The sequence below is a fragment of the Protopterus annectens genome, chromosome 7.part0, assembly GCF_019279795.1.
Source record: "Protopterus annectens isolate FY-2018-M chromosome 7.part0, PAN1.0, whole genome shotgun sequence".
Lineage (NCBI taxonomy): Eukaryota > Metazoa > Chordata > Ceratodontiformes > Protopteridae > Protopterus > Protopterus annectens.
The window spans coordinates 1,158,227,389-1,158,254,424 of record NC_056739.1 but is presented as its reverse complement, the minus strand read 5'-3'; the positions used below and the strand labels follow the sequence as shown (position 1 = coordinate 1,158,254,424).

Genomic DNA, 27,036 nt, shown 5'->3' with positions numbered 1-27,036 from the left:
TATGCAACCCAGCTTATTGTACGTTTTTTTATATTTTTCCCCTAACATATTTGTTTTTCAATTGAACTGTGCAGGTTATAGGTCACATTAAAGGTGGAAAAAGTTTTGAAATGATTTATTGTGGTCTTATTTTTTTATATCACAGAAACCTGGCATTTTAACAGGGGTGTGTACACTTTTTATAGCCACTGTATATACAGCCATATATATATATATATATATATATATATATATATATATACACACACACACACACACACACACACACACACATAAAATCTAACTACAGTAGAAAAGGTATCCTTCCTTTGAATCCACTGGACATGAAACATGTAAATGCAAGGTCCTCATATGGAGGTGCACAGCACATACCTGCCATGGAAAATGTTGTTGTTACGAGGAGATTCAAGTCGTCCAGAATGTCTTGAATTCTCTGCAGAAGTAAAAATGGCCAAATACTACTACCAAGGGAACAGCTTATGAAGGAACACCTGAGCCAGTTAATGCTGGGATTGCATACATTCATTGTTAATTTTAAGGTGTGAAACAAATGCAGCAGAGGCGTCTTATGCTGCTGGACAAGACTATCTCAGGAAAACACAACCAAAAGCCAGACATCTAAACAGGGAAAAACTCTGGCATGTAGCAGCCTAAATTGTGCAGCTACTATGGTTATGTGCTTTGAACAGCCTGGAGATGAGGAAAGACCAAATGAAATAGTAGAAATGAAGCAATCTGAAATTATTTTTCCACTTGGGGACTTTTTAGACAACATCCTGAACATTAAAAAACTTGCATCTGGTCTCATGTGAACTAGCACAGAGAAGTAAATAAAGGGAGATCATACGAACTCTTTGGGAATAAACTGATTTAGGCTACTTAAATCCAAGACATGCTTAAGGTCCTTCATCTTTCTGGTACCAAAAAGAAATCTTTGGCTATTAACTCCCAATCCGTACCTTCTTCTTCTGACTGAAATTTAGACAAACTGACAAGATAAAACTACTCATGAATGGGGAATGCAGTCAGACAACTGTCAGTTTTGATGCAGAGAGAATGGAAGAAACAAAAAAGTGTAAATATTGCTTCTGAGTGGGGTAGGCAATACAGGAAAGGTAAAGGTAGAAGGCCAAACAACAGTCCTGTTAAGTATAAGCTAATTTTTGGTACTGCTGAACTGGTATGTCTACTAAGGTGGGAATAATAAATGAACAAGACCTCCTGCATTACTTTATGGATATCAATGCCATGAACCCCCCCCCCCCAACAAAAAATGCCAGTCAAAAAGTATTCCACTTTCTTTTACAAACAGAGCACAAAATTGAGAATGGCAAAGCAATTTAAATACAATTAAAAGGAGAAAGCAGTCCCAGCTGCCATCACACACACACCCATGTTGGCCAGTCCAATACCTCCGGTGTCCACAGTCCCAAAATATCACTTTCACTAGATAGGTCCTGACCAAACATTGCTTCCATAGCTTCATCATCCAGGTCAATTTCTAGTTCTTCATCCAGATTAAAATCATAAAGAACACCAGGGTCTTGATGAAGAGCAATTCCTTCTCTTCGACTCTGGTTTCGGTGTGCCTGCACTGATCGGTAAATCCCAGCTATAAATAAACACAATGAAGAAAATTAGAAACATTTTCATACTGTCTAAGAGAAAACAGGCAGCAAACTATTATTATGACTCAAGCCTTACTTTTTTTGTTGTAATGTGCTACACAATGTATAGATAAATTCGACTGACAACAAAAGCCTGCCCCATTTTACAACCTATACACAAAGTACAGATCCTAATAAACCAACACAGTTTATCGGCCCCCAATAACTGTTTTTATCCTAAGGATTCCTTAATTATTTCAGCAATGACTCAGAAACAATGCAAATAATCAATCACAACATAAGTGCCAAAATATACAAGTCATACTATAAAAAAAGTAAGTAAGTGATGATATCAAAAGAAAGAAAAGAAAACCTCAGTCATAATGCAAGAAACATGGAAAAGATCCCAATTACTGTACCACACAACAGCCTGTGTATTGACAAAATGTACGTCAAGAAAGTCAAAAAAGTTTAACGCAAAGCTTTTGGGTAAACCACCCTTCTTCAGTGTTAATAAAACAATGTTAAAATACAAGCTTTAAATAGGAGCACATAACACATGATCACAATTGGCTTATCACAACCCCCCCCCCATTTTTCAAGACATTTAAGACAATATCACACTTTTTTATAAAAAACATATTTTCTAAAACATTACTTATATCACCTTAAGTGATATAAGTTTAGAGTCTTAGATAAAGTAATGAAGGAAGTGAGAGGTGGTGATCTAAATAATGTTTTAGAAAATATGTTTTTTATAAAAAAAAAAAAAAAAAAAAAAAGTATGAATGGATAGCTAGATTGTGTGCTGATTCGATACCTGGTTTAAAGAATACAGTTAGTATAAAAGCCATTTTAGTTAGAAGACAGATGGATAATCTTTGAATATGTTTTTTATAAAAAATTGTGATATTGTTTTAAATGTCTTGAAAAATGGGGGGGGGGGGGTTGTGATAATCTGACTGTGATCATGTGCTCCTATTTAAAGCTTGTATTTCAACACTTATTAGCACTGAAGGGTGGTTTACCCGAAAGCTTTGCATTAAACTTTTTTGACTTTCTTGATGTTGGATTTGTTTGCTTATCGTTATTTCCTGTGTTCCAGTTACTGCAGAACTAACTTTGTATTCTGCATGTATTGACAAAATGTGAGTTATAATTAGCTACAAGCATTAATCTTACTCCTGAGCTGTTCTTAAACCCCTTCACAATTTTTAGCATCTCACCATTTTCAAGACGGCATAATCATGCATCCAAACCTTGTGTGTTAAAATAAATAAATGAATAATACTTTTAAAGCTTCTATGCACTGCTTCTAACCTACTCATTTTCAAAACATTTTACCTAGTTCTAGTACCTCCTGTAAGACACTTCTGTACTAAATTAAGTTAATTCTACTGAGGCATTTCAAAATTGGGTACTTACGTATTATTGCAACCAGATTTTTGCGGTTCCGAATTTCGCATACTTCTATAGAAAGGAGGCCATGAAACACTGCAATGTGGTATTTACAGTGTTTACTGCTGTGGATTAAGTTTGCATTACCTTCAGGAAAAGAAACATTTCCGAAAACCCTCTTCCAGTTTTTGCATGCATTACACATGCACACTTACGTTATATGTCTGCTACCATTCTGATGAACGGATTCCTTGCACTGAATGGAAGGCTTCCTTCAGAGAAGGCAAACACAGACACAGAAAAGATTGTTAAAAATAAAATGTTAACCAAAACTAACTGTAAACATATGAGCAGGTCACACTGAAAAAAACATGTTACATGCCACAAATGACAAGAAGACTCGCACCATCAGGCAGTAAGATATTTTCCTAAGTGTTGGTAACAGGGGGTGTTTTCAGAAACTGACTTTGTATCTTCCATTTTGTGTAAGGTGCGGGCATTGCTTGCTTCTCAAATGGGGACAGTTTCTAATAGTACCTTAAGTGAAAATCTTTATACATAAAGTAGAAAAGGCAGCAATCCTTGGGTTTGACAAATGTACACTGTAGAAGGTTGCAGGGTGTTTTTCATGATTCGCTTTCCCTTTCCTGACATTGTAGTGAGAAATGCAGGTACTGTAAAGCATTTCGGCAACATGGAGTTACAGGAGCAATGAGGCGCGTCATCCACAAGTACAAAATTTCACCCGTACTCCTCTTCTGGGCTCATACCCACTGAGACAGCCTAATGCTTAATTCTTGACAGACCCCTTTTTAGGTTAAGCAACCTGTTTCCGCACACACTGACAGAATAATGTCAGTGCGGAAATTTGGTTGCGATAATACGCAAGTACCCAAAATTGTTATGTCCTACTACTCCTTTCTTTACAGTCTGAAAGACAGACATGTGAATTAAATTTCATTAAGATAACTTCTTGTGATGTTGACTCTGCATCCTTTCATTTTCTACTGAAAATGGCTACATTGTCCTTCCTTCCTTGTAGAAACAAGGTTTCAAGAAATTAATACCTTACTTCCAGTGATACATTACTGAAGCATCTCTTATTTCTTCTAAAGTCCATTTTTAGCAGAGGCCAGGGGAGAAAAGCTCCATGATAAACTTGAAGACGCATATCCCACTCAAACAAAAGGTTACATATAGTGTTAGAATACTACATATACAATATGTGAAAATTTATATACACACATACACACACAGACACCTTGACAACAGGAAAAGCTATATACCTTGACAACAGCTGAAATTATACACCTTGGCTCTAGTGTAGAATTGAACCAAGAAAGGCAGACATAAAGTTGTATAAAGAACACTGGCCGTGCCAATTACACAGAAGTTGTTATAAACAAACCATAAGGAATGTCTCTGTTAAGCAGAACTTCAGGTGCTGCTTGCAAAGTATCTGTCAATGTGATCACATTATTAATGGTAACCCTTGCCAATAATCTCAAAAAGTAATACATGATTAATAGTACTATGGATGAGCATGAGGAGTAAACAACAATCAAAGTACTGAGGTAAGCAAGGTTTTGAGTGTGTGGATGCGCTACACATATTAATCAGGTGATTCTGAACAGTGGCACTGAAAAGAGTTGTAGAGGATGTTTTAGGTTGTGTTTGAAATTTTTTGGATTTTCTGTTTTGGGGGAGGGAAATAGGAAGGGACTAATGTTATTAGGATCATAATATAGGATCCAGTCCAGTGTGGATGAAGAGCCTGTTCATGTGCTTTATCAGGTAGCAGAGTTAATTAAATAGGTAAAATTATACAGATTTAACACATGGGGGCTGGAGCGAAAGTGATGTGGTGAACCACTTGATGTTCAGGTTTACCTTTGAAACCGCAAATCACAGTGGTTGGAGTGCTCATATGAGCAACTCAAAACCACGAAACTGGACATGTCGATGGACCTTAATGTTCAAAAAAACAGCAAATCGAAAAGCAGATTCGCTGTTTTTTGAACATTAATGTAGAAAAAAAGTATAAAGAAGGGGGACAAGCCCCCCTGCACCCCCCATGTGGGAGGCTGTGCTCCCCCACTACTTTATTATTCTAACTCCAAGATCGCACTACAGTGGGGAAAGGAACCATTTCCTGAGCCCCACTGTAGTGCAATCCGCCCCAGAATGTCGAATGTGCAATGAACGAAACTCACTGTGCATTCGCTCATTGCACATTCAAACCTTTTTCCGTTCGGCATTTGCAAACTTTGCAGACTGCCTTTTGGACATTTGCAGTTCATCCTTGTGCAATACGCAGATGTAAAGGTAAACTGATGTTCACATACCTAAGACAATTTCATGTGGTATGCTGATTAATATTAAAGCTAGAATATTTTCCAGACTGTCACAGTTGGAACCAGTAGTGGGAGAAATACAGAGGGCTATTTTCTAGACGGACTTGGATTTCATAACTTTAAGGTGGAATATCAGGACTTCAGGTTTGGAGAATGATGAGACTGAGTTTAGCTTCAGAAAAAGTTCAGAGTTGTTTTGGTACAACAGAGCAGCACCACTGCCTTTTTTTTGACTGAGCAGTCAAGGCATTATATTTTGTAACCAGGTGTTGGCAGCAGCTTGGGCTTAAACCACATCTCTGTTAGTGGTGAATGTTTCAATCCAAGAGTGCAAGTGCTGCATATTATCTGGGCATTGAGACAGAAAAGTTTCAGAGCACTAGATGGGAACCGTAATATGTTGGGACAACAACCAAGATCATTGTGTAATTTTGTGACTGAATAGATCAGACGTAGCTTGGAGTAGTGAGAGAATGATGGAAGACACAGCAGGATTTTATTATCTGATGGAAAGTAGTGTAGAGGTGAGGAGAAATGCCAGTATGAGATGGTGAGAAAGTGGGCAGGTGCAAATTGTGTGTGAGCATGAAGAAATAAAAAGGTACTTTGATAGTTAAAGAAAAGATGACAAGAATGATTATGGAAAGAGATGGAATTATGTGTATTATGGTCTGATAGTACTGGGTGGAGATGAACAAGCTATCAGTTTAGATGATATGATGTGTGACAAGTGATGTGGAAGGGAGCAGGCAACTGCAGTGGACCACAGGAACCCTCAGACTGCATCTCTGGGGTACTAAGCCCTAAGCAGGTGAAGTGTCTGACTAGGGGTAGACAGGGAAGGAGGAAAGGGCTGACTTTGCTGTCCAATCCAAACCAGTGGTCCCCAGGTAAAAAAAAAAAAAACGAAAAGAGGGAAACTGTACTGAGACAGTAAATACACTCCAACATCTACAGTTATGTTAAGTGCCTAACACAACTATACTGCCTTCACAATAATACTCATTGCTGAAGTACTGACTCCTATGGAGACAACTAGAACTTAAAGATGAAAGGACGGTTGGCCCTTACAGAATGGTGGGAACAGACAACCCGGCAGAATAGTCATGGTTCTAGAATTATCATTTAGGTTATATAGTTTGGTAAAGGTGTGCACAGAGTACCTTCAAGATTAAGATGAGTGCTAATCAACATCAGAAAGATGGTAATAATTGCTGTGCCCTTGTGGAATGTGCCCTCACGTGACCTAGAACTATCTTACAATGACAGAAGTAACAGAGGCAGATTTAATGTGCCAGCCATTTAGATACTATTTTGCTTGCTTACATGTCTTCCTTCCTGCCTTTGGCAAAGGAATAGAATAACTGATCATATTTACAGATGTGAGATGTCATGTTTTGGTGTGTCCAAATAGAATCTCCAATTTTATGTGATATCCAGGAAATGTATGATTCTTTCACCCTTATTCTTAAGCTACGGCAAAACTATAAGGAGACAAACAGCCTGGCCCAAGGTTACCTTTGTCACCTCCTTAGTCCGGAAGGAAGCTTTGATCTGTAATGTAACTCTGTCCTTGTGGATAGACCAGAAAAGGCTCTTTATATGAAGGCCCTACAAGTCTACACAACAGATAACAAAGGGTAACCTCATTCTGTAGACATATCATATCACTGTGGTATTTTCCATTTGGACAAGCATGGCTCTCTGTTATCAAACAGGCATGAATGGCTTTATGGACTGAACAGCTACTATCATCTTTATACTAACATGCCTCCTCCTGAGGGCCTCGTTGCAAGTCTCATAGACCCACAAGCTCCTCCATAATTGCAACCCGGGGTGTGTCAGAGCAGCCTCTGGTGCACACTGGTCTCAAGAGGTAGCTTGAAAGCTATCCTCAGGTTGCAGACTTCTAATGTCGCAGGTGAATGGATGTCACCAAAGACGTTTGGACAAAGTAAGGAAAATAAACCAGGAAAGAAGAAAAAGCTCTGGCTGGGAAGAGCCTTGCAATTGTTCCGTAAAGAAGCAGTCTAAGCTGCAACTTTAGTTCAGGGGCGGTTTCCATTAACTTAGAGGAAAAATAAATAAATGTCCTACGAAGAAATAAAAAGAAGTGGGATTCCAAAGGAATATATAATGAGAAAAATCTAACGGCTGGAAAAAAGACGTTTTAAGTAGCCATTCAGAGAAGCTGATAAACTGAAAACATCAGAGACTGAAATAAAAGAAAGACAGTCTCATTTTCACAAAGTGCACAAGCATGTGGTGATCACTCTGCTGTTTCCAGAGAGTTTGGATTGAATCCAGTGTAATCCAAGCACAAATAAGTATTGCTGACCATTTTTGCACTTGAATAACCTATTTGACTGTGCTTCTGCTATATGTTTGTATTATTATTTGTTACATTTTGTTGCACTTTATCATTGTAAAGTGTCTTTGCATTTTGTTTACTTCATTGTTGGCTCCTGCACACTTGATTAATTTTTATTTAATTATCTTTGTGACTTTAGATTAAGAAGATGCAAGACTGAGCACTAGTTGTAGCTGAATTTACCCAGGTCTCTTCTGAATTGGGAATCACAAGTTAGAGTGTGACCCTCTGATTAGTTACACGGCAGTTTTGAAAGATTTGTCAGTTTTCAGTGCCTACAGAAAACAGTTCTGCTTCCACAACACTGTTCTTTGTTCACTGGGTTTTAGCAGTGCACATTATAGACCCAGGTAACTACAACTGACATTTTCTCTACAAAACTTCTCTCTAACTTCATCATTTGTGCAAAAACAAACTGGCTTACACAGTGACAAACAATGGCCCTAGAGTTTTACATTAGATACTGTTTTTACTCTACAGTCCTTCAGCAACCTTCTGATCAAGTTCTTGCTATCTCTGCAGCTGGCTTGGTGGATATGAGCATCCTAAGGCAATGAAGCAATTGTCTTATGTTAACTGACAATCAACTAATTATTAAACTGATAAGATATTGCAGAAAATTATACGAGGCAACGGTTTCACATACAAGCCACACTTAATATCAATTAGCTTGTCAGTAATGAACACACCCACAACATGTAGTATGGCTCAGACACACATACATCCAGATATGGGGATGCTCTTAAATGTAACCGTCCTAAACCCCAAAGACCTCCTAGACATTGTGCGTGTAACAAAATGTTCTCAGCAGCCCCAAAAGTCCTCCACCAAAAACAACACCCATCACATTACTTATAGCCACATCTCAAGAAGCCTCAGCTAAGCCCATAAGGCAACCCACCAAACTACCCAACATTTTTGCCAGAGGAGACTCTATTGTGAGACACACAGATGTCCCACTAGACAATCTAAGGAGAAAGTCAGATGACTATTAGGGGCCAGGTTCCACCAGATCATGCATGCAGTCAGGTCATCAGACTGCATGTACAGTATGAATAAGTCATAGTCCATACGGGCATATATGACCTCATATTTAACTCCCTGGACTATATGAAGAAAGACATTATGGAGTTCTCAGATTGTGTGCCCTAGGCCGGTATAAGCCTATCCTTGAGGCAGCATTCTACCTTCTCCAAGGATGATGCCACAATACGAACAAAAGATGACCGACTAACAACTGGCTTAGCTTTTGGTGTCAGTCAAGGGAGTAAAATATTTGTCAGCATGGTGGATATGGTCAACAGACCACACTGCTTTGCCAGGGGCACATATCTACTGTAGGTTTTTAAATAGTGACTAAAGGATTGTCCTCTCTCATTTTGTTTTTTTAGGCATTGGCAAATTGGCAAACCTTTCAGAAAAGGAAAACCAATCCTAGAAAATCTAAAGGTGCTACTGCTCAATGCCAGGAGTCTAAGAAAGAAACTACACTCACTTCAAACTCACCCAGGAGAATGCAGATGTTTATGCAGTTAAAGAGACATGGCTTAAAGCCATGGAATGGACCCAAGCAGTGCAGGGCTGCAATGCTTTCCACACATTTAGACCAGCTACTGCGTAGACAGGGATTAAAGGTATAGGTGACTTGATTTATATCAAAAACAAATATCTCAAGGCTAGTCAAACAGAATGACCAGCCTGAGCTTCTTCAAGTCCATATTACAATAGGAAAGCCCCATATCATATCCTTGCAAGCTATAGGCCCCCATATGACTCAAGAAAACCATAACACTTAAAACTTCCTGGAGACACTTGCATTCAACCCAAAACCATATTCATGGATTACTCTAAATGCCCCACTATAAATTGGGAATCATACACAACCTAAAACTTGCAGGCCCAGAGATTCCAGGATATGTCAACCCAAATATCATGGACCACTTAGTCTATATGCCCATTAGTGGATCTGTTCCTCACTAACATGGGAGAAGGATGCACCCCCCCCCCCCCGTGTAATGTCCTCTCTGGTAAGGTCAGACCATAAAGCTGTCACTTTTGAAATAAAAATCAGGACCCATGTTAACCCTGGAACATTTAGAATCTATTCTAAAGCAAAATTCCTACTATTAAGTAATTGTTTGTTTGTGTCTTTTGGCTTTTCCCGGTTAGGGGTCGCCAAAGCGGAACTCCGGTCTGCTAATGATTGGCAGTTGATTTTTACGTACCGGCTTGCCAGGCCTGACGCACAACCTTCAACGAGAACCTTGCTAAACTTCAAGTCCCTCCAAACCCAGAGAACACTGTTGCCTATGAAGCTTGTTCACAGAGACTCTGTACAATCATTTTAAAAGATGCACAGAAGACAGCTGGTCCTACCTGGAATAAGCATAGAGCAAACTCAAACAAACAGGTACCCTGATGGAATCCCAACATCAACAGGTTGTCTAACAAAAGTAAGAACAGCATGGCAAAAATTAGGAAATACAACACCCAAGCAGGAAAAAAAAAATCTCTCATCATTCTAAAAAAACTCAGAGGGCAAATCATGTCTAATAAAGCCAAACCTGAGGGAAAAATAGCCTCCCAGAACAGGACAACCATAAGCCTTTCTTTAGCTATGGCTGCAGCCTCAAAGGCAGTAAAAACAATGGACAGAACTAAGTGTAAATGGAGCCACTTACGCTAACGCAGAAGATATAGTAACCTACATTGAGAAAGAAGATATAGTAAATCTACAGAGTGACAAACTTCAGCTCCAGTGTTACCCCTCTCCCAAGCCCCAACCAACCCTCTGGAAATTCCACTGAATATAGCCCCCCACCCATTACTACGGAGCAGGTCATCAACTTGCTCTCCAAAGTCAAGAATACTGCACTGATGGGTCCAGATAATATCCCAGGATCCCTCCTAAATACCATGAGACACAACCTATCAAGATCACCAGATTCACTACTTAACTACTGTCTCCAGACAGGCTTTGTGCTACAAGAATGGACAAATGCAATGATCATCCCTCTACACAACGGCTGGCAATCTATGGACCCCAGTAACTACAGACCAATAAGTCTGATTAGTCGCATTGCAAAGCAACAGAAAGAATGGTCCTGGAACTGATTAACAATGACACAGGAGAGCTTTAGATAATCTTCAGGCAGTGGATTAATCTAGTTTGGTTTTGTCAAAGGCAGATAATGACTACTTAACCTGATGGACTTCACTGAAAAGGTCACCACAGAAATGGACGAGGGCATAACCATGCATAATGCTTACTTTGACCTGGCCAAGCCATTTGATACAATACACCACTCAGGCATTGTAGACACACTCACAGAAATAGGAATAAACTCCTATGTAACCTGATGGAGAGCCAGGTGGCTGTCAGATAGGACCTAAGAAGTTAGGAGAGGGAGGTCCATCTCCACAAAGATCACTAGCGGAAACTCTTGTGTGCCTGTGCTGGGTTTGCTCCTTTTTGGCATCTACTTCTCTGAAGTCAAGGCCAACATCAAGGGCTTTTGGCTAACCAAGTTTGCAGACAACTGCAAATTAGGTGCAGCCATACAATCCTCCAAGACATTAACATCCTCCAAGAAGGGCTAACTCAGACAAATAACGGGTATCACAGCCAAGATCTAAAACTCAGTGTCAAGAAATGCATAACAGTATCCTCTGAGAAGTTAGTTACTCCTGGAAACTACCTCATTGATAATATGCCCTTAAAGAGTAGATGCAGCAGTCAGGAGTTTGGGGAAGCATGTAGTATATTGACCTTTGACTATCATGTGTCTATGGCATTAAGAAACTCATTCTGTGCTGTGTGACTTTTATGCAAGGGCATGGCACTTAGATCCAAGGAAGTCATCGTTCTACTTATTCAGCCCTCATCAGACTGCTTATTGAGTATAATGCCTCCTTTGGTATGCTCCTGACCAGGTGCATATAACTAGCAAGCCTACAGAGGTTTCTCACAAAAAGGATACAGGGTGTAAATAACATGTCTTATGGACAGCGCCTCAAAGCCCTATCCCTGTTTTCTGTCTCCAACAGACTGCTTAGGGGCGATCAAAGCCTGGCATATAAGGCATCCTTGTATCCTGCTCTGATGGGCTTCCTGCATATCTGTAAAACAACCAACATCAGAATTACCCAATTAAAGGACTTAAACCTTACTTGTAACATAAATATGGCATGTTGGAGACACCCCGTCTCTGAAACAGTCTTCCAAATCCATGTGGTTCTTCCCTAACCCAAGTCAAGGTTACGTGGACCACTAAATGAGGAACTAGAAATTTACCCCTGGTCTGGCACCTATGTCACTTCGATAGGGGCAACCTGTAAATCCTTGACTACCTACACCTTAGTCTACATACTCTCCTTAGAATAATCTTAAGATTGCTACACCTAGCAGATGCATTTATAGATTAAAAAGTCCCCAGTGGTTATTAGCATAGTATACACCTACTTCTCAAGAAAAATAATGTTTCAAAAAGTAGTACAGTGCTTGAAGACAAAGCATGCAGAGAAAACCAGAAACTTTCTGCTACACCATAGAAACTGGAAGGTGTGGAATGCATTAACTTAAAGGCGTGGATTGCAGTAACTTAAAAAAAAAAGTAAAAATGTGCACCTAGACTGGTATTCCACAGGAAAACGTGTTAAGTGAGAAGACAAATTGTGTATATGCTCCAAATCTGGCCATCAGAAATCAGCAGAAATCTATATTAATAACAATATAACACACCAGCAGGAAGAGCTGTTCCTGACAAAATTGTGGCATAAGTGAAAAGTACTTTAGTGTACTGTAAATCATCTACTATTGTAGCATTTTCCATTATATGATTTTTATTTGTACTTGTGGAGCTTTTCTTCCCGGGCCTCTGCAGAAAAAGGACCTGTGTCCAGTCAGAATTTCCCGGTAAACAAATGTAAATAAATAAATATTAAAATTGGTAATGGCAGAGCATTTGTGGATGATTACTTGCGGCAGAAGTAAACGTCTCCCAGCAATCAGGAGATGATGAGAGGTAGGTATGAGATTCAACTTGTTATATCCAGCTGTCTTCAGAGTATTTCTTTCTGGAGGATAGCGCACATTTTTGGAAGCAGAACTGGTTATGGAGAAAGTAAGAATGAGCCAGAAAGTAAGAATGAGCCAGAAAGCTGAAGAAGAGAGGGCTTTTCATTCTATTAATAACAAAGCCTATATTGACACTTTACCAATAAAACCTTTCCAATTGTTCCAAAGGAGAGATCATGTTTCTCAAATTTAAGTCAATAAGAAAGCTCAAAAAGAGACCCTACCAATAAAGCCTTTCTAGTGGCACAAAAGCTATAAAGCCTTAACTATAGCCCAGATGACCCAGGTTTGATTAGTAGCTCAAGTGATTGACAGAGTGGCAAGGAAGGATAGGTGTATCCATTCTGTGGTGAGGTGGGGCGCTCCATTGGTGATAATCCATGGTCCAAAGAGGGGAATTACCCTCAGCCATGATCAACAAGCATGGATGGGTGAGGAAAGGGAAAGTTCATTAAAAACCATTGGATGGAAGCAGTGATGGCTGAGACCCCATTGAAGTTCTTGACATACGTACAGAATGCTTTGTGGTCGTCTTTAGAATCAGTGACAATTTTGTTTTCATAACTAGCTTTGGAGGATTTTATGAGGGATCTCAGCTTCTTACTGAGGCTGACCAGGGGGAGTTCCTCCAATCATGGGATTTTACTTTTTTTTGCAACAGTTTCTTTCTTCTGTTGTAGAGTTTGTTTATGGCAGAGGACCACCAGATTGGCATCCTTTTTTTGGAGGACAGCATCTTGGTTCTGTTACAGATAGCACGATCCATCATATAAGTGCTTATAAAGTGCATTTGTGTAGGATTCAGAATTCGTACCTCTATTGTCCATCTGCATGGGTGTCGTGAAGTTTGCCACATCTGTCTTAAGAAGTGTGAAGTTGGCTTTGGAGAAATTTTTTACTGTGGTTTCCCTAATGGGGGGTGGGGGCGGCACGGCATATGGATGTCTAGGGTGATTAGCTTGTAGTCACCTGACGAACGAGGAATTAACCTCTAGTGTGGAACACCAGTCACCCATGTTGGTAATGACCAGGTCTAGGATATTGCTGCCCCTTGTGGGGGTGTGGATAAGTTGATCCAAGGCATTGGAATTTATGAATTCCAGAAAACATCGAGCAAAAGAGTTGGTACATGAGTAGATTTCCTATTTAATGGTGGGGTAGTTGAAATAGCCCATTATGAGGTTGTTGGGTTGTACCCTAATATTTTCCAGTGTATCAAGAAATGAGGAGTGGGAATCCTGGGGCATGGTGGGGGATCTGTAGCAAGTTACAATTTGGATTGCGGTCTTGCCCAGAGTTAGTTGCACTTGGATAATCTTGGATGCATTATGCTGAGCAACTAGCCTGGAGGTGTGGATATCCTTAATGAATACGGACACGCCTCCACCTTTAGTGTTTCGGTCCAGGTTAGGTGGCCGAAAGGTGTGGTATGAATTATAGCCTGGTAATGCAGGGGTGCTCTCTGGAGCCCTGAACCAGGTCTCTGTCACTGCAGAGATGTCAATGTCCTCCATTTTAAGGAGTGCCTTTAGTGAATGCATTTTGAGGTTTAAACTTCTAGTATTGAGTAGCATTACCCTCAGGTTTTGCTTGCTTGCAACTGTTACAGTACTGAGTTTGTCATTTGAACCTTGCCTAAAAAAGGCACTATAGGGGTGGCAAGAGCCTTAGCCAGTATCCGGAATCCCAAGGGTGACAGGGTGCAGGCCAAATCTGGCAAAGCATCGTTGTCTGCTGATCATGTTATCACAGGCAGACAGATACTGGATCCCCTAAGCATGACACCAGAAGCTTAGCTAATTGTTGAAGTCAATCATTTTGCCCTTGTACTGTGGTATCATTCTGGGTGATGGCAGGATGCTACTCAGGGCTAGGGTCATACCTGCCTGGGCTAAAAGATCAGAGAGCTCCTCAATGTCTCTTTTCATGTAGTCCAGAGCTAAAAGATCACTTCTCTGTTTTTACGGAGGTGGATGTCTAAGTTTTTAGTTTACAGTACTGACATTTTTAAATAACAAGACTTGCATAAGAGAAAATGATGAAAAACATGAGTAATGCTTTCATTTAATGCCTTTATTAAATCTTCACATCACATTTTAAACAATGACATGCGTACACATGCATAAATAGGAAAAGAAATAAACTACAGTAACATTTTTCCTTATATTCATGCATCATACATGCAGTGGCGTAACTAGAGTTTGTGTCACCTGGGGCTGGTCTTTGAGTTTGCCGCCCATCTCCCCCTCACAAAATCATGGTCAAATGGGGCCCTTCATTCACAGCCCTCCCCCCTGCAGCCATTCCAGTGTCCCATTACTTGGCTATTTCTCCCCATTTACCATAAATACTGTAATGTGCATACGGTTTAATGCTTTACTTCTACGGTGATTATTCGGATTTAATTTAATACTTTTATTTTAAATTTTATAGCACAAACACTGATAGACATCTGCTAAACAAAACAATACAGTTTCACAATGAAAACAGACTTAGCATTAAAACTTCTCTGCCCTTGAAACTCACATTCATTGAAACAGAGCCGAAACCCACAGTTAAAGAAAATGCATCCAGCCAGTGGCAGATAAAGTTTACCTTTGTGCTATTTTCAAATCACAGGGGCCTTAAGCACATTTTTAGAACCATGCATGTGTCCATGTGTTCTTTGATTCACCTTCCTGATTGTATTAAATTATATTCCTGGTATAATACAGCACACTTGTTAGTGTTTTAAATTTATTGTTTTGAACATTTTTCCAGTAAGCAATGAAACAAAATGTATGAACCAATAATGACAAAACTGAACTGCCCAATTCAGAACATTTCCATCATAAACGTCTATTGAAACTTCTGTCATAACAATCCACCAATATCAGTAAATATGCACAATATCTCCAGATGTTAGTCATCTAAACAATTCCAAATTAAAGAGATCTGTAACTAATGAAGAAGTTGCTGCTAGCAAACAACTTTGTATTTCATTGTTTCATCTACAAATAACATGCCTGTTGTCCTTGAAGAATAAATTGCCTATGTTACATTAAAACAATGATAAGCTGGTAATACTGCAATAGGGAATGGATAGTAAATAACTGGTTCATAGTTATGAGATATCTCCTCCAAAGGTGGACATGATTCTCAGGACTGCAGCATCCACCCTCTTTAAAGTACAACACAATAGAGAATCAGCAATCCATCTACATACTGTGGGAGAGGAACCCACAGCCTTCTGCATCAAAAAAAGAAGTTATATACCTACCATAACGTTCCATGTTAGTTGTCTTCTTCTCGCCTTCTTTCTTGCTGGTTGGGTTCGGAGCAAGCCATCTTCAAAAGCTCGAGAGCTGTATACTGGCTCGAGGCCACCCCATATCCCATGATACCTGGCGCTAGATACCCAGATCTCATTTGGTAAGTCCAACTGCAGACATAATAAGGAAAAGATCCTATCCTGGAATATATAAAACCTCCAGAGAGGCTACTGGACAGAAAAGAATAGCCAGAGAAGACTCAGCCAGTGAAAAACCATAAGGAACTCTTCTCGGTCTACAGGGATAGGGGGATGGAGGGTGGGACGCAAGAAAGAAGGAGAGAAGAAGACAACTAACATGGAACATTATGGTAGGTACATAACTTCTTTATGTTAAGTTGTCTATCTCACCTTCATTCTTGCTGGTTGGGACAGAGTCCCTAGCACCTAAAATCCTGGGTGGCTCATCGGAACAAACTCTTCAGAACAATGGAACCAAAAACTGCTCTGTTTCTGGAAACAACATCCAACTTATAATGCGAAATAAAAGTATGTGGGTTGGCCCACGTAGCCGCAGCACAAATAGATTCCATGGGCAACCTAGCCTGAAAAGCCACAGAAGTGGCTAAAGCTCTGGTGGAGTGACCTTTTGGTTTAACAGGTAATTCTTTATTCCTCAGTTGATAGATAAATGTGATGATAGAAGTCAACCAGCTGGACAAGGTTACTTTTGAGACTGGAAGACCTTGTTTACCCTCAGCATAAGAGAGGAAAAGTTGGTCCGATTTCCTGATATGTTTAGTTCTATGTAAATAAAAGCGTAGTTGCCTGTGAACATCTAAATGATGCAATTTATATTCCGCCCTGTGGGAGTGGTTGGGAAAAACACAGGAAGGTCTATGGACTGATTCAAATTATTTTCTGAAGAGACCTTAGGAAGGAAGGGAGGATTAGTGCTGAGAGCAACCCTATCATTGTGGAACACTAGGTACGGAGGACGGGTACAAAGAGCCTGCAGTTCCGAAACTCTTCTGGCTGAAGTAATGGCTACCAGAAAGAGAGTTTTCCAAGATAAAAACTTCAAGGAACAAGATGCTGCAGGTTCGAAGGGAGGCAATATTAGAGAAGCCAACATCAAATTTAGATCCACGGAGGTGGAGGATCTCTCACTGGAGGCCTGAGCAGAGTGGTCCCTTTGAGAAAGGCTCTACATAGCTTATGCGACATGATATTATTTCCCGACAGGCCAATGTGAAAATTTAAAATTGCAGCTAACTGAAATCTAATTGTAGTTGAAGCGGACCCAGAATGAAAGAGTTCCGCAAGAAATTCCAAAATGTGGTGTATAGGGGCTGAAAAGGGATCTATATTCTTAGTCTCTGCCCAGGAAGAAAAACGTTTCCACTTACTAGCGTAAGTTTTTCTAGTGGTAGACTTGTGTGAAGATAAAATAATTTCGCGCACAGAGGGGGAGATATCTGGAAGCCTGGCTAAGTATGGAAGTGGAGCAACCAAGCAGTGAGCTGGAGAGATTGCAGGGATTGGTGCAGCCCGCCCGATTGATGGATCAGAAGGTCTGGAACTAGGTCCAGAGTCCAAGGCTGCTCAAGAAGATGATGCAGGAATGGGAACCATATTTGTCGAGGCCAGTAAGGGGTAATGAGGATCATTTTGCAGCCCAACACGGTAGCTTTCTGTATCAGTTTTGGAATAAGGGGAAACGGAGGGAATGCATAAAGAAGTCCCTGAGGCCAATTGTGGACTAACGCGTCTCTGGGGGAATGTCCGGGAAGTGGAAGGAGAGAGAAGAAATTGTTGCATTTGCTGTTGAAGGGGGTGGCAAAAAGGTCGCAGCAAGGCTGGCCCCATTTGCGGAATATTTGGTCCGCAACTACTTGATTCAGAGACCACTGGTGAGGCATGAGAATTGCTCTGCTCAGCCTGTCTGCTATGACGTTGGACTTCCCAGGGATGTGGGTTGCGATCAGAAACCGTTGGGAAGAGATCTCCCACTGCCAGAGTCTGAGTGCTTCTTGACATAGGGGGTAGGACTTGGTTCCGCCCTGCATGTTGATGTACCACACTACTGACATATTGTCCGTTTGAATTGCAATGGTCCCGGTAGGAAGAGAGTCCTGAAGAGCTTGCAACGCTAAAAGCACAGCCCTCATCTCGAAGAAGTTTATATGCAGGTGGTACTCGTGAGGTTGCCAGGTGCCTTGGAATGTCCTGCCCTGATAACGCCCCCCAACACCCGATCAGGAAAGCGTCCATGGTAACCGTAGCAATTGGGGAGGGGGGGGGAGTACAAATGGTCTGCCTAGGGGCACTGATGTGGAGACCATCCACCATTCCACCATGCAAGGTGCTTTTTGCATGTTTCTGTGATCATAATCGTGAGAGACATGGGAAGCTGCTGGAAGGACCATTGGGTGAAAAGCAGCCACTGTAGAATCCTCATGTGAAAACGAGCTAGAGGAACAAGTATGATCGCTGCTGCCATGAGACCCAGAGATTGGAGGATGAACCTGTACATGTTGACGAATCACTAATACCCTGTCTGGTGGAAGGCTCGCTGACATGTCTCTTGTATTTAAATTTGCGCCTATAAAGGTGATAGACTGACAGGGTAACAATGCAGACTTTTTGAAATTTATTGAGATACCTGGTCTGGAGCAAGTCTTGATAGTGTAGTCTTTGGCTCGCAGAAGGTGATGCCTGGTGGTAGCAGTAAGGAGCCAGTCGTCTAACACCTGGAATCCTTGCCATCTCAGGTGAGCGGTAACTAATGCCATGCATTTGGTGAACACCCTGGGAGCTGTGGTGAGACCATAGGGCAGAGCTCTGAACCGGTAATGGCTGGCTCCCAGCTAGAAGCGAAGGAATCTTCTGGAGCGTCTGTCCATTTTGAAGTGGTAGTACGCATCCTGAAGATCTATAGAGCACATCCAATTGTCCTGACCCAGGAAGGGCATAATGGACTGCAGTGTGACCATCCGAAAGTTCGTTCTTTGTACAGACCTGTTCAGTCTGCTGAGATCCAAAATGGGTCTCCAGTCCCCTGTCTTTTCTGGTACCAAAAAGAACCTTGAGTAAATTCCGGATCTTTGCTGGTCTGCTGGGACTTGCTGGATGGCCCTTTTTCTTAGCAGTTCTGAAATTTCTTGTACTGCTTGATCCCTTAGATTGGGTGGAACATCTGGAAGGGACTTGTTTGACACTACAGGAGTGCGAATAAAGGGTATTCTGTAGCCTCCGGATATAACAGACTGTACCCATTTGTCTTGTGTTATGTCTTGCCAGGCTCTTGGGTACAGCGATAATCTTCCCCCGACTGCCTCCAGAGGTGGGCAGTCGGGCAACCTTAAAGGGATGCTGGAAGGGCTTGTCAGAGAAGGATTCTCTGCTGCCCTGGTTTTGCGGACCCCCTCTGCTACAAGGGCGGCGTCCCTGGATGGGAACTCGCCACGTGTGTCCGGCAAGGCTCCCTGGGATTTCCGGAACCACATCTTTCCACTCTTCTGACCCTTGGGATATGGTCTGGAAGGAGTGGAAAAACTGACTCCCACGGCAGAGAGAGACTTGCCTTCCTGCTCACACCTGGTAAGGGTGTCCTTCACCTGTGATCCAAACAGAGAGGAACCATCAAAAGGGGTGTTGGTGAAAGACGCTCTGAAAGGTTTCGCAAAGTTACATAGCTGCATAAAGACGCGTCTCCTTAGAGCAACACCTGTGCCCGCGGCTCTACTTGCACCATCGGCTGCATAAGAAATTAGCCTCATGGAGGAGTTCACCACTGAATTAAGAGTCGCCAGCTGGGAGGCTGCCTTAGCCTGGGCCCCCTCAGCTGATGGATCTTGGAGGGTATCTCCAAGCTCTTTAAGGAGATCCCTTTGAAGGTGGGTAAAGTTGCACAAATAATTCAGAGACCTCATAGAAAAGGTCGCTGAAGAGAACATCTGCTTCCCATATCTGTCCATCGTCCTGGACTCCTTGTTAGGGGGATGGACAGATGATGAAGTTTCAGCCAACTCTTTCTTTGTGGCCGCCGCTACCACCATGGCATCAACAGGGACACCTTTGGTCAAAAACTGTTTATCCTGTGGGGCAGTTATGAATTTAGCGGGTCTTCTGGGAGTCGGTTCCACTGTCTGGAGCTGACCACGCCTTCCGAGCCACCACAGACATCAGTGGGTCAAAAGGCGGAGACACCCAGAAGGTGGAAGGTCGGGATCCAAATGCATCCAGGAATACCGACTCATCCTCGGAGGGGGTTAGGGTAGTCCAGTTCACCCTCTTCACCCTCTGCCTAAGTATTTCAAGGATGTCTGTGAAGGAGACATCTTCAGAGGAGGATCTCGGGGACCCTTCCAAATCCTCTAAGTCGGTATCTGATGTGACAGACTCAGGGGAGTCAACATGCTTCCTCTTGCATTTGCTCTTACGAGGTGGCCCCTCTGAATGATCAGGGGAGGCCTCGGAAGAGGAAGATACACCCAAGGGGGTGCCCTGGAGCATTGGTTCCCCACGCTTGGGGTCTGGAGGAGGGGCAGAGGCAGATGCAGGCACCATAGTGGGAGGAGCCAATGGGGATGATCGTGGGGCTGACTCAGGGGCCAGCACACTCCTCATGACCTCAAAGGCATCCCTGCTCAGATGCAGAGAAGGCTCCAGTTCCCAAGAGACCGGAATCCCTCTCCGCACAGAGGGGGATGGCTCCGAAGCCGATGTAGGAGCCGAGCTCACCTGCGCCGAAGCTTCAAGGGGGAGAATGGGGTCGGACAAGGGTCCGATGCCACTCGCCCCCTCGGAGCCGATGAGGGAGTCTCGGCGCCCAGACCCCTCCAAGGACAGTACCAAGGAAGTGATCGGAGCCGACGATGGAACCGAAGGAGAAGGTATCAGTGCCGACGGTTCCACGACTCGAACTCCGGCTCCGAACTCAAAGGAGGAGTCGGACGAGGAATAACTGCAGACATGGAAGGAGCCGACACCTGATGAGGGGGGCTGGACAACATTTTTGCTAGGGCCTGCGATTTTAACAGCCTACTGACCACTCTCTCCATGTCATGATCTGATAGTCTTGAGGACCGAGAAGAGTGGGACCAATGACTGTGCTCCGATTGGAGCAGAGGACACCTCGGAGCCGAGCGTATCGACTGCAGGGAGGGAGACCTAGATCTCTTTCGACTCTCCGACGGCTCCAAAGGGAGAGTCGGAACCGACTGGGAGACAGGTAAATCGGTTCCGGTCAGAACTGAGGCTGAAGGAACAGCTTCACCCATCGACGGCTCCGAACTGGGAGCCGAAGATTTAGGTGGCTTAGAGGCCTTCACGGGCTGAGCCTTAGCCAGTGAATCCTGCTTAAGTAAACCCCGTAGGATTAACTTATTTTTACGCTCCTGCAGGACTCTTGGTCTGAAGGCATGGCAAACTGAACAAGAGTCCTGCAGGTACACGGCGCCCAGACAATAGACACATGAAGTGTGACCATCTGTCAGAGACATCTTCTGACACCATGAGTCACACTTCTTGAATCCAGACACCTTGGTGTAATTGGACATCCCTGAAAAAAAATTTGAATACAAAGGACAACACACAAAAAACTGGGATCTAACAACTACCACTAAAGTTGACACACCTAAAAAACACAGTCAAGATACTCACAATATTATACTACAAGCTAAACAAAACTAACTAGGTAAAAGCTAAAAAGTTTTTTTTTTTTTATATAGAGAAAAGGAAAAGGGTTTGCCTCTAATTTAAATGGCTACCTATGAGAAGAACTGAAGGGGGGAAGGGAAAACTCTCCAACTAAAACGAGTTTTCTGAAGGGATAGAGGAAGGTTCAAGAAAGAATTATAGATACAAGTATATATATATATATATATATATATATATATATATATATATATATATATATATAGAGAGAGAGAGAGAGAGAAAGGTTAACTACTATAAACAATCTACGCTAACAAGTCTAAAAATGATCAAAAACGGGTAATATAATGAAAATATACGACCTGAGCCAGTAAGACAACCTCGCAGCAGAAGCGGCAAACGAGATCTGGGTATCTAGCGCCAGGTATCATGGGATATGGGGTGGCCTCGAGCCAGTATGCAGCTCTCGAGCTTTTGAAGATGGCCGAGTCGGAGCCGAGGATCGGCTCCGAACCCAACCAGCAAGAATGAAGGCGAGATAGACAACTTAGACAACTTAACATCTAAGTATACTACCTGTTATGATGCTAACAATGCTTTTAAATACTTAGCACAATAGTGATATCATTTGCTAAACAACAGTTGCATGTTGCAAACAGACTTGGCATAAGCAGCACTAAATTTCTCTTCCCTCTTACTAATTGCCTAAGACTGACAGAACAGGTATAAAAAGACAATAACTGTAGATTGGTGGTTGTAATGATTTACTGCTTTCAGCAGGGGTTATTACATATGGGTAGGGATTAGAACCTGATTTGCAATAGCGAGGATGAATAAAGTAATATATAACAAAGAAGGTTGATTTCTGAAGAAATACATGACAATGTTTGGCATGGAAAACGTGAATTCAGTAGTAGGAACTTATTCCTCAAGGGACAAGAAATTAGATCTCAAAGGAATATATTTGTTGAACTGAAAGCTTTGACATACATCCAGTAACTATTTCAGGTCATGAAGCAGAACTATGAAGTATATATGAGACAGACACTTTCCCACTTACTTGCTAAAAGACAGAGATAGGAATTTAAGAAATGGGTAGAGAAAATGATTCAGAAGTTCTTCAGAAGGGAAAGCTAGTGAGTGGGAAAAATGATGGTAGAAATAAGACAGAAAAAGAAAAGGAAAAATGCAATATGACTTATTTAAAAGGGTTGACAAAGGTTAAAGTGTTGCACAGTAAGGGGATTCTCACAGAACAAGAGGAGGAGCAACTGCAATGTGCTACATGGGGAGTATATAGATAATATGCATGACTTTAGAAAAGTTGCTATTAAGCAAATATTTTTGATATTAGAGTCTGAGCACAAAACATTTTAGCACAAGTTTGTTCAACTTAGGGAGGCTATAACAAGAAAAATAACCAGATATCTAACAGCTGTACTAAAGATATTTTGGAAATGTTGTTGACATTTTTGGAAACCAAGAAAAGGCAGAAATGTAAACATTCATGGAACACTTAATTATGCCAAGGTGAGAGGAAGAAGAGGCTCAGCAATTAACAGCCAAAGTAGCAAGAGATGAGATAAAAATTGTGATGTATAACCAATCAAAAGGAAAAGTCTCCAAGAACATACTGTATTCCTATGTAAATTTGGAAGTTGGGAGGGAAGAAAGTAATGAAGACCTGAACATTTTTTTTTTGTTTGACAACATTTTAAAAGTTGGTGGCAGGGGAGGACTACAAAAAGCAGTGGTGGCTGTACATTAAGACCCTTCAGAACCAATATAATTTAGACCCATTTTAATTTTAAACCATGACTATCAACTGTTTATGTTTATACTAGCTCAGAGAATGTCAAGAATGTTATCAAAACTGGCAGATACTGAACAATATGGTTTTGTGGAGGGGAAGTAAGCATTTAGCATGAACACAGCAATGACAATCCATAATGAAGAGCATAAAAAAACAGCCTTTACTGTTAGTGGTTCTTGATGCAGAAAGGGTATTTGATAAAGTCAGACAGAGTTTTATGAAGAGGGCAATTGCAGCATTTGCATTCCACGATACAATAATAGGATTAATTCAAAGGATTTATGAAGGCTCAGAATCAAAAATTAAGATGGGAGGGCTCCTATCCAACAAACTGTGTTTGAACAGAGGACAAAAAGGCATGGTTGTCCCTCTTTTCCATTGTTATTTGCTATATATTTAGAACCACTAGAAAAGAAAATAAAGAACTCAAATTAAAGGAAAGAACTACTACAGTAATCAAGAAAGTTAGCATTATTTGCAGATGATATTATTTTACACTTGATATATCCAGAAAATGAGACTGTCTCAACTCTTTTCAGGAAACAAAACAAATAAAGATAAAACAAAAGCTACAACAGTGAACTAAGTAACCATATGTGAACTGATTCAGCAATACCCATATCTATGAAGACACTGCACAATGAAGTATTCTAAGATTCCATTATGGCAGCTAAGGATATGTGGGAGACACTAAACAAAAGATAGTACAATAACTGAGAACCTGGACTCTGATTATGGATATGGATATTAAAATACAAGCCATGAAAATATTTCTAGTAATTTTAGTTTTATATACAGAGCAAGCACATTTTTATCAAACAGAGGAGATGTTGGACCATAATTAATATAGAGTTGAAATAATTTATTTGGGAAAGGGAAAGAGCTAAGTGGGATAAGTTGATTCTACCCACAGAAAAAGGCAGTTTAGGATTACCTGATTTGAATGGATATTTTACATAAAACTAGCAAAAGTTGTAAGTCAAAGTAAAAGGGATGTTGATGAAATAGGGAAGGGAGGTCATGAAATGAGCATAAAGTTAGGATTTGGGATGCAGGTGCTTAAGGAGAACAATAACCACACAGAATATTATATACATAATATAAAATAGCAGAAAATATTTTAAGAACTAAGCTAAACGGGAAAGGAGAAAGATTTTCAGAACAGGAATGACTGCAAGTAGTGGTACAAAAATATGCAAGAAGGGGCTGGAAATTACTGAAAAAGTTAGCAAAGGAACTGAGGTATTGGGAGCAAATAACTGTAGATGGAGAGTTAAGAGTGAGATGAGGCTGAGAAGCTTGGACTGCAGGTTAGAGACTGCCTTCCCTACCAAGGTTAATATATGAGTATAGGCAAACAGAAAGGGAAAGATGACTATTAAGTGAAAAATCAGCTGTGGTAGAACATTTAGTTGAGCCTAGAACAGAAGTTGCTGTTAAAAAGAGATCATTAGTATGACATATAAAATACTGCACGATAACTATACGAATCAGTCAAAGGAAGTTAGAAATACTGGGAAGAGAGACTGGAAAGGCAATTTACAAAAGAACAAAGAAAGGATACAAAAACAAAATTCAAGGTTTAGGATGCTTGCTTGGAAGGTTTTTCAAAGGTATTTTACACTCTAAGCAGACTTCAGAGAATTTTTTCCTCAGGTAGACAGCAAATGCTGGAGATATGATGGGAAAGAGAGGTAACTGGGAGCATATTTTTTGGTAGTGTAACAAGCTGGCAGATTTTTAAAACTCATAGAGTACTTTTTCAGAATTGTCAGGAAAGCAAATGGTTATAACTAAGAAAATGATTTGTTTGAGATGGGCAGGATCTGATCTGCCTAGCCAAAGTAAGGCATTTCTAAGCTTAATGCTATTGGCTACCAAAAAAAAAAAAAAAATTACTAGAAAATGGATATCAAAACATAAACCAATGGTAGCTTAAGCACTGAAAACTGTAAAAGAAATAGAGTGGAAGTGGGATCTTTACAAAAAGGAATGAGCAAATTACATAGAAATAAACCGAAATTGTGGGAACAAAACATAAAATAAAATTCACGAGAAGGAGTAGGAATGAGGTTAAAGGGATGGAAGGAGCTGAGCAATTTATGTAATGTTAGGGTGAATGATTGTTAAAAAATATATACTGCATGAAAACAATTACTTGAAATACTGCTATGTTTGTTTTATTTTCTGTTAGTGTATTTATACCTAAATCACTTTTGCAACAGTGGTTTAATAAACAAACAGTATTTACACGAGTTTACGATAGTCACATACAAAGTGCGTGTGTCAAATGAATGCTGTAAGTTATATATGCTCTAGGCTGGAAGACGATACGAAACACGCTGGAAGAAAAAATATGTAATAATGCAACTAGAACAAGAAAAATCATGATTGTTTGGTTAATACAAATTTATTCATATGCCTTATGCACAATGTATGACACAAAATGATTTAGAAGAGGGGTAACATTTAGTAAATCTGAAAAAAGGCAAGTACTATTTGAGAAGGCATGAGAGGTTTTGCAGAAAACAAAAAATGGATAGGGGAGGAGGCTTGCTAGTAATGAGAGATAAATGAAATGGTGAAATGTTGGGATAGGACATTAAGATGCTCCTATGGTGAGACATCCAGTGATGAAGTATTTTATTACTGATTCATTTTAAAGTCTGGTCTAACCTGGGAATCTACAGGTGTATATTCAATGGGTACATCTGAGTCTAGCCTATGGATGCAAATTTGCATCCCTAAGTTTAATGCTATTGGGTGCCAAGAAAGTAATTACTGGAAAATGGAAAAAATCTAAATTTCATCCAACTCTAACTGGAGTACTGAACATTATACTGCAGACAAAAAACTGGCGATGAGATCTTTAGAAAAAGGAAGAAGAAGAAAAACATACATAAGTAAATCGAATATGTGGGAACGATACATGCAGAACAATGATCTGTAGGAGGAGTAGAGTTTAAAGGCAGGCTGGAGTTTATGATTTTATAAAATGTTGAAGGAAATGACAATTTTTAGAAAGAAAACAAATGTATAATGCATGGCAATGAAAAATGTTTGCTGTGGTTTTTCTTTTTATTGCTGTATGTGGTGCCATCTGTGCGGAGTCTGCATGTCCTGTGCTCACATGGGTTTCCTCCAGGTACTCCAGTTTCCTCCCACATTCCAAAGATATGCAGTAGGTAGATTGGACACTAAACTGGCCATAGGTGTGAGAGTGTGTGTGTGCAAGTGTGGGGTGTGAAAGAACTACCACAGCAGGGCTGGCCACCTGCCAGTATAAACCTTGGCTCTTGATGATCATCACTGTTGTAGTGACACCCCAATCCCATGTGCAAAAACGGGAAAAACGGGTTGTGAATGGATGGATGTGTACCTATATCACTCTTTACAATGTAAACTTTAATAATTGTATTTAAAAAAAAAAAAAAAAAAAAAAAGACAGCTTCAAGTTTTTTCCCCCAGTCACAGTTTTTATTCTCCTTTCCAGATGACTTTCTCT

At 40.8% G+C, this 27,036-nt stretch overlaps 1 protein-coding gene across 5 annotated transcripts in view; it reads right to left on the bottom strand.

Annotated features, from left to right (window-relative positions):
• Window positions 1-27,036, bottom strand: part of HERC1 (HECT and RLD domain containing E3 ubiquitin protein ligase family member 1) — a 3,987,333-nt gene that overhangs the window by 1,609,476 nt on the left and 2,350,821 nt on the right. For 3 of the 5 annotated variants that reach the window (XM_044077739.1, XM_044077740.1, XM_044077742.1), the window contains exon 44: window positions 1,392-1,612. In XM_044077739.1, coding sequence (XP_043933674.1) covers window positions 1,392-1,612 — 221 coding nt within the window. The remainder of the gene's footprint in view (window positions 1-1,391; window positions 1,613-27,036) is intronic. The other 2 variants (XM_044077741.1, XM_044077743.1) reach the window with 1 other exon arrangement.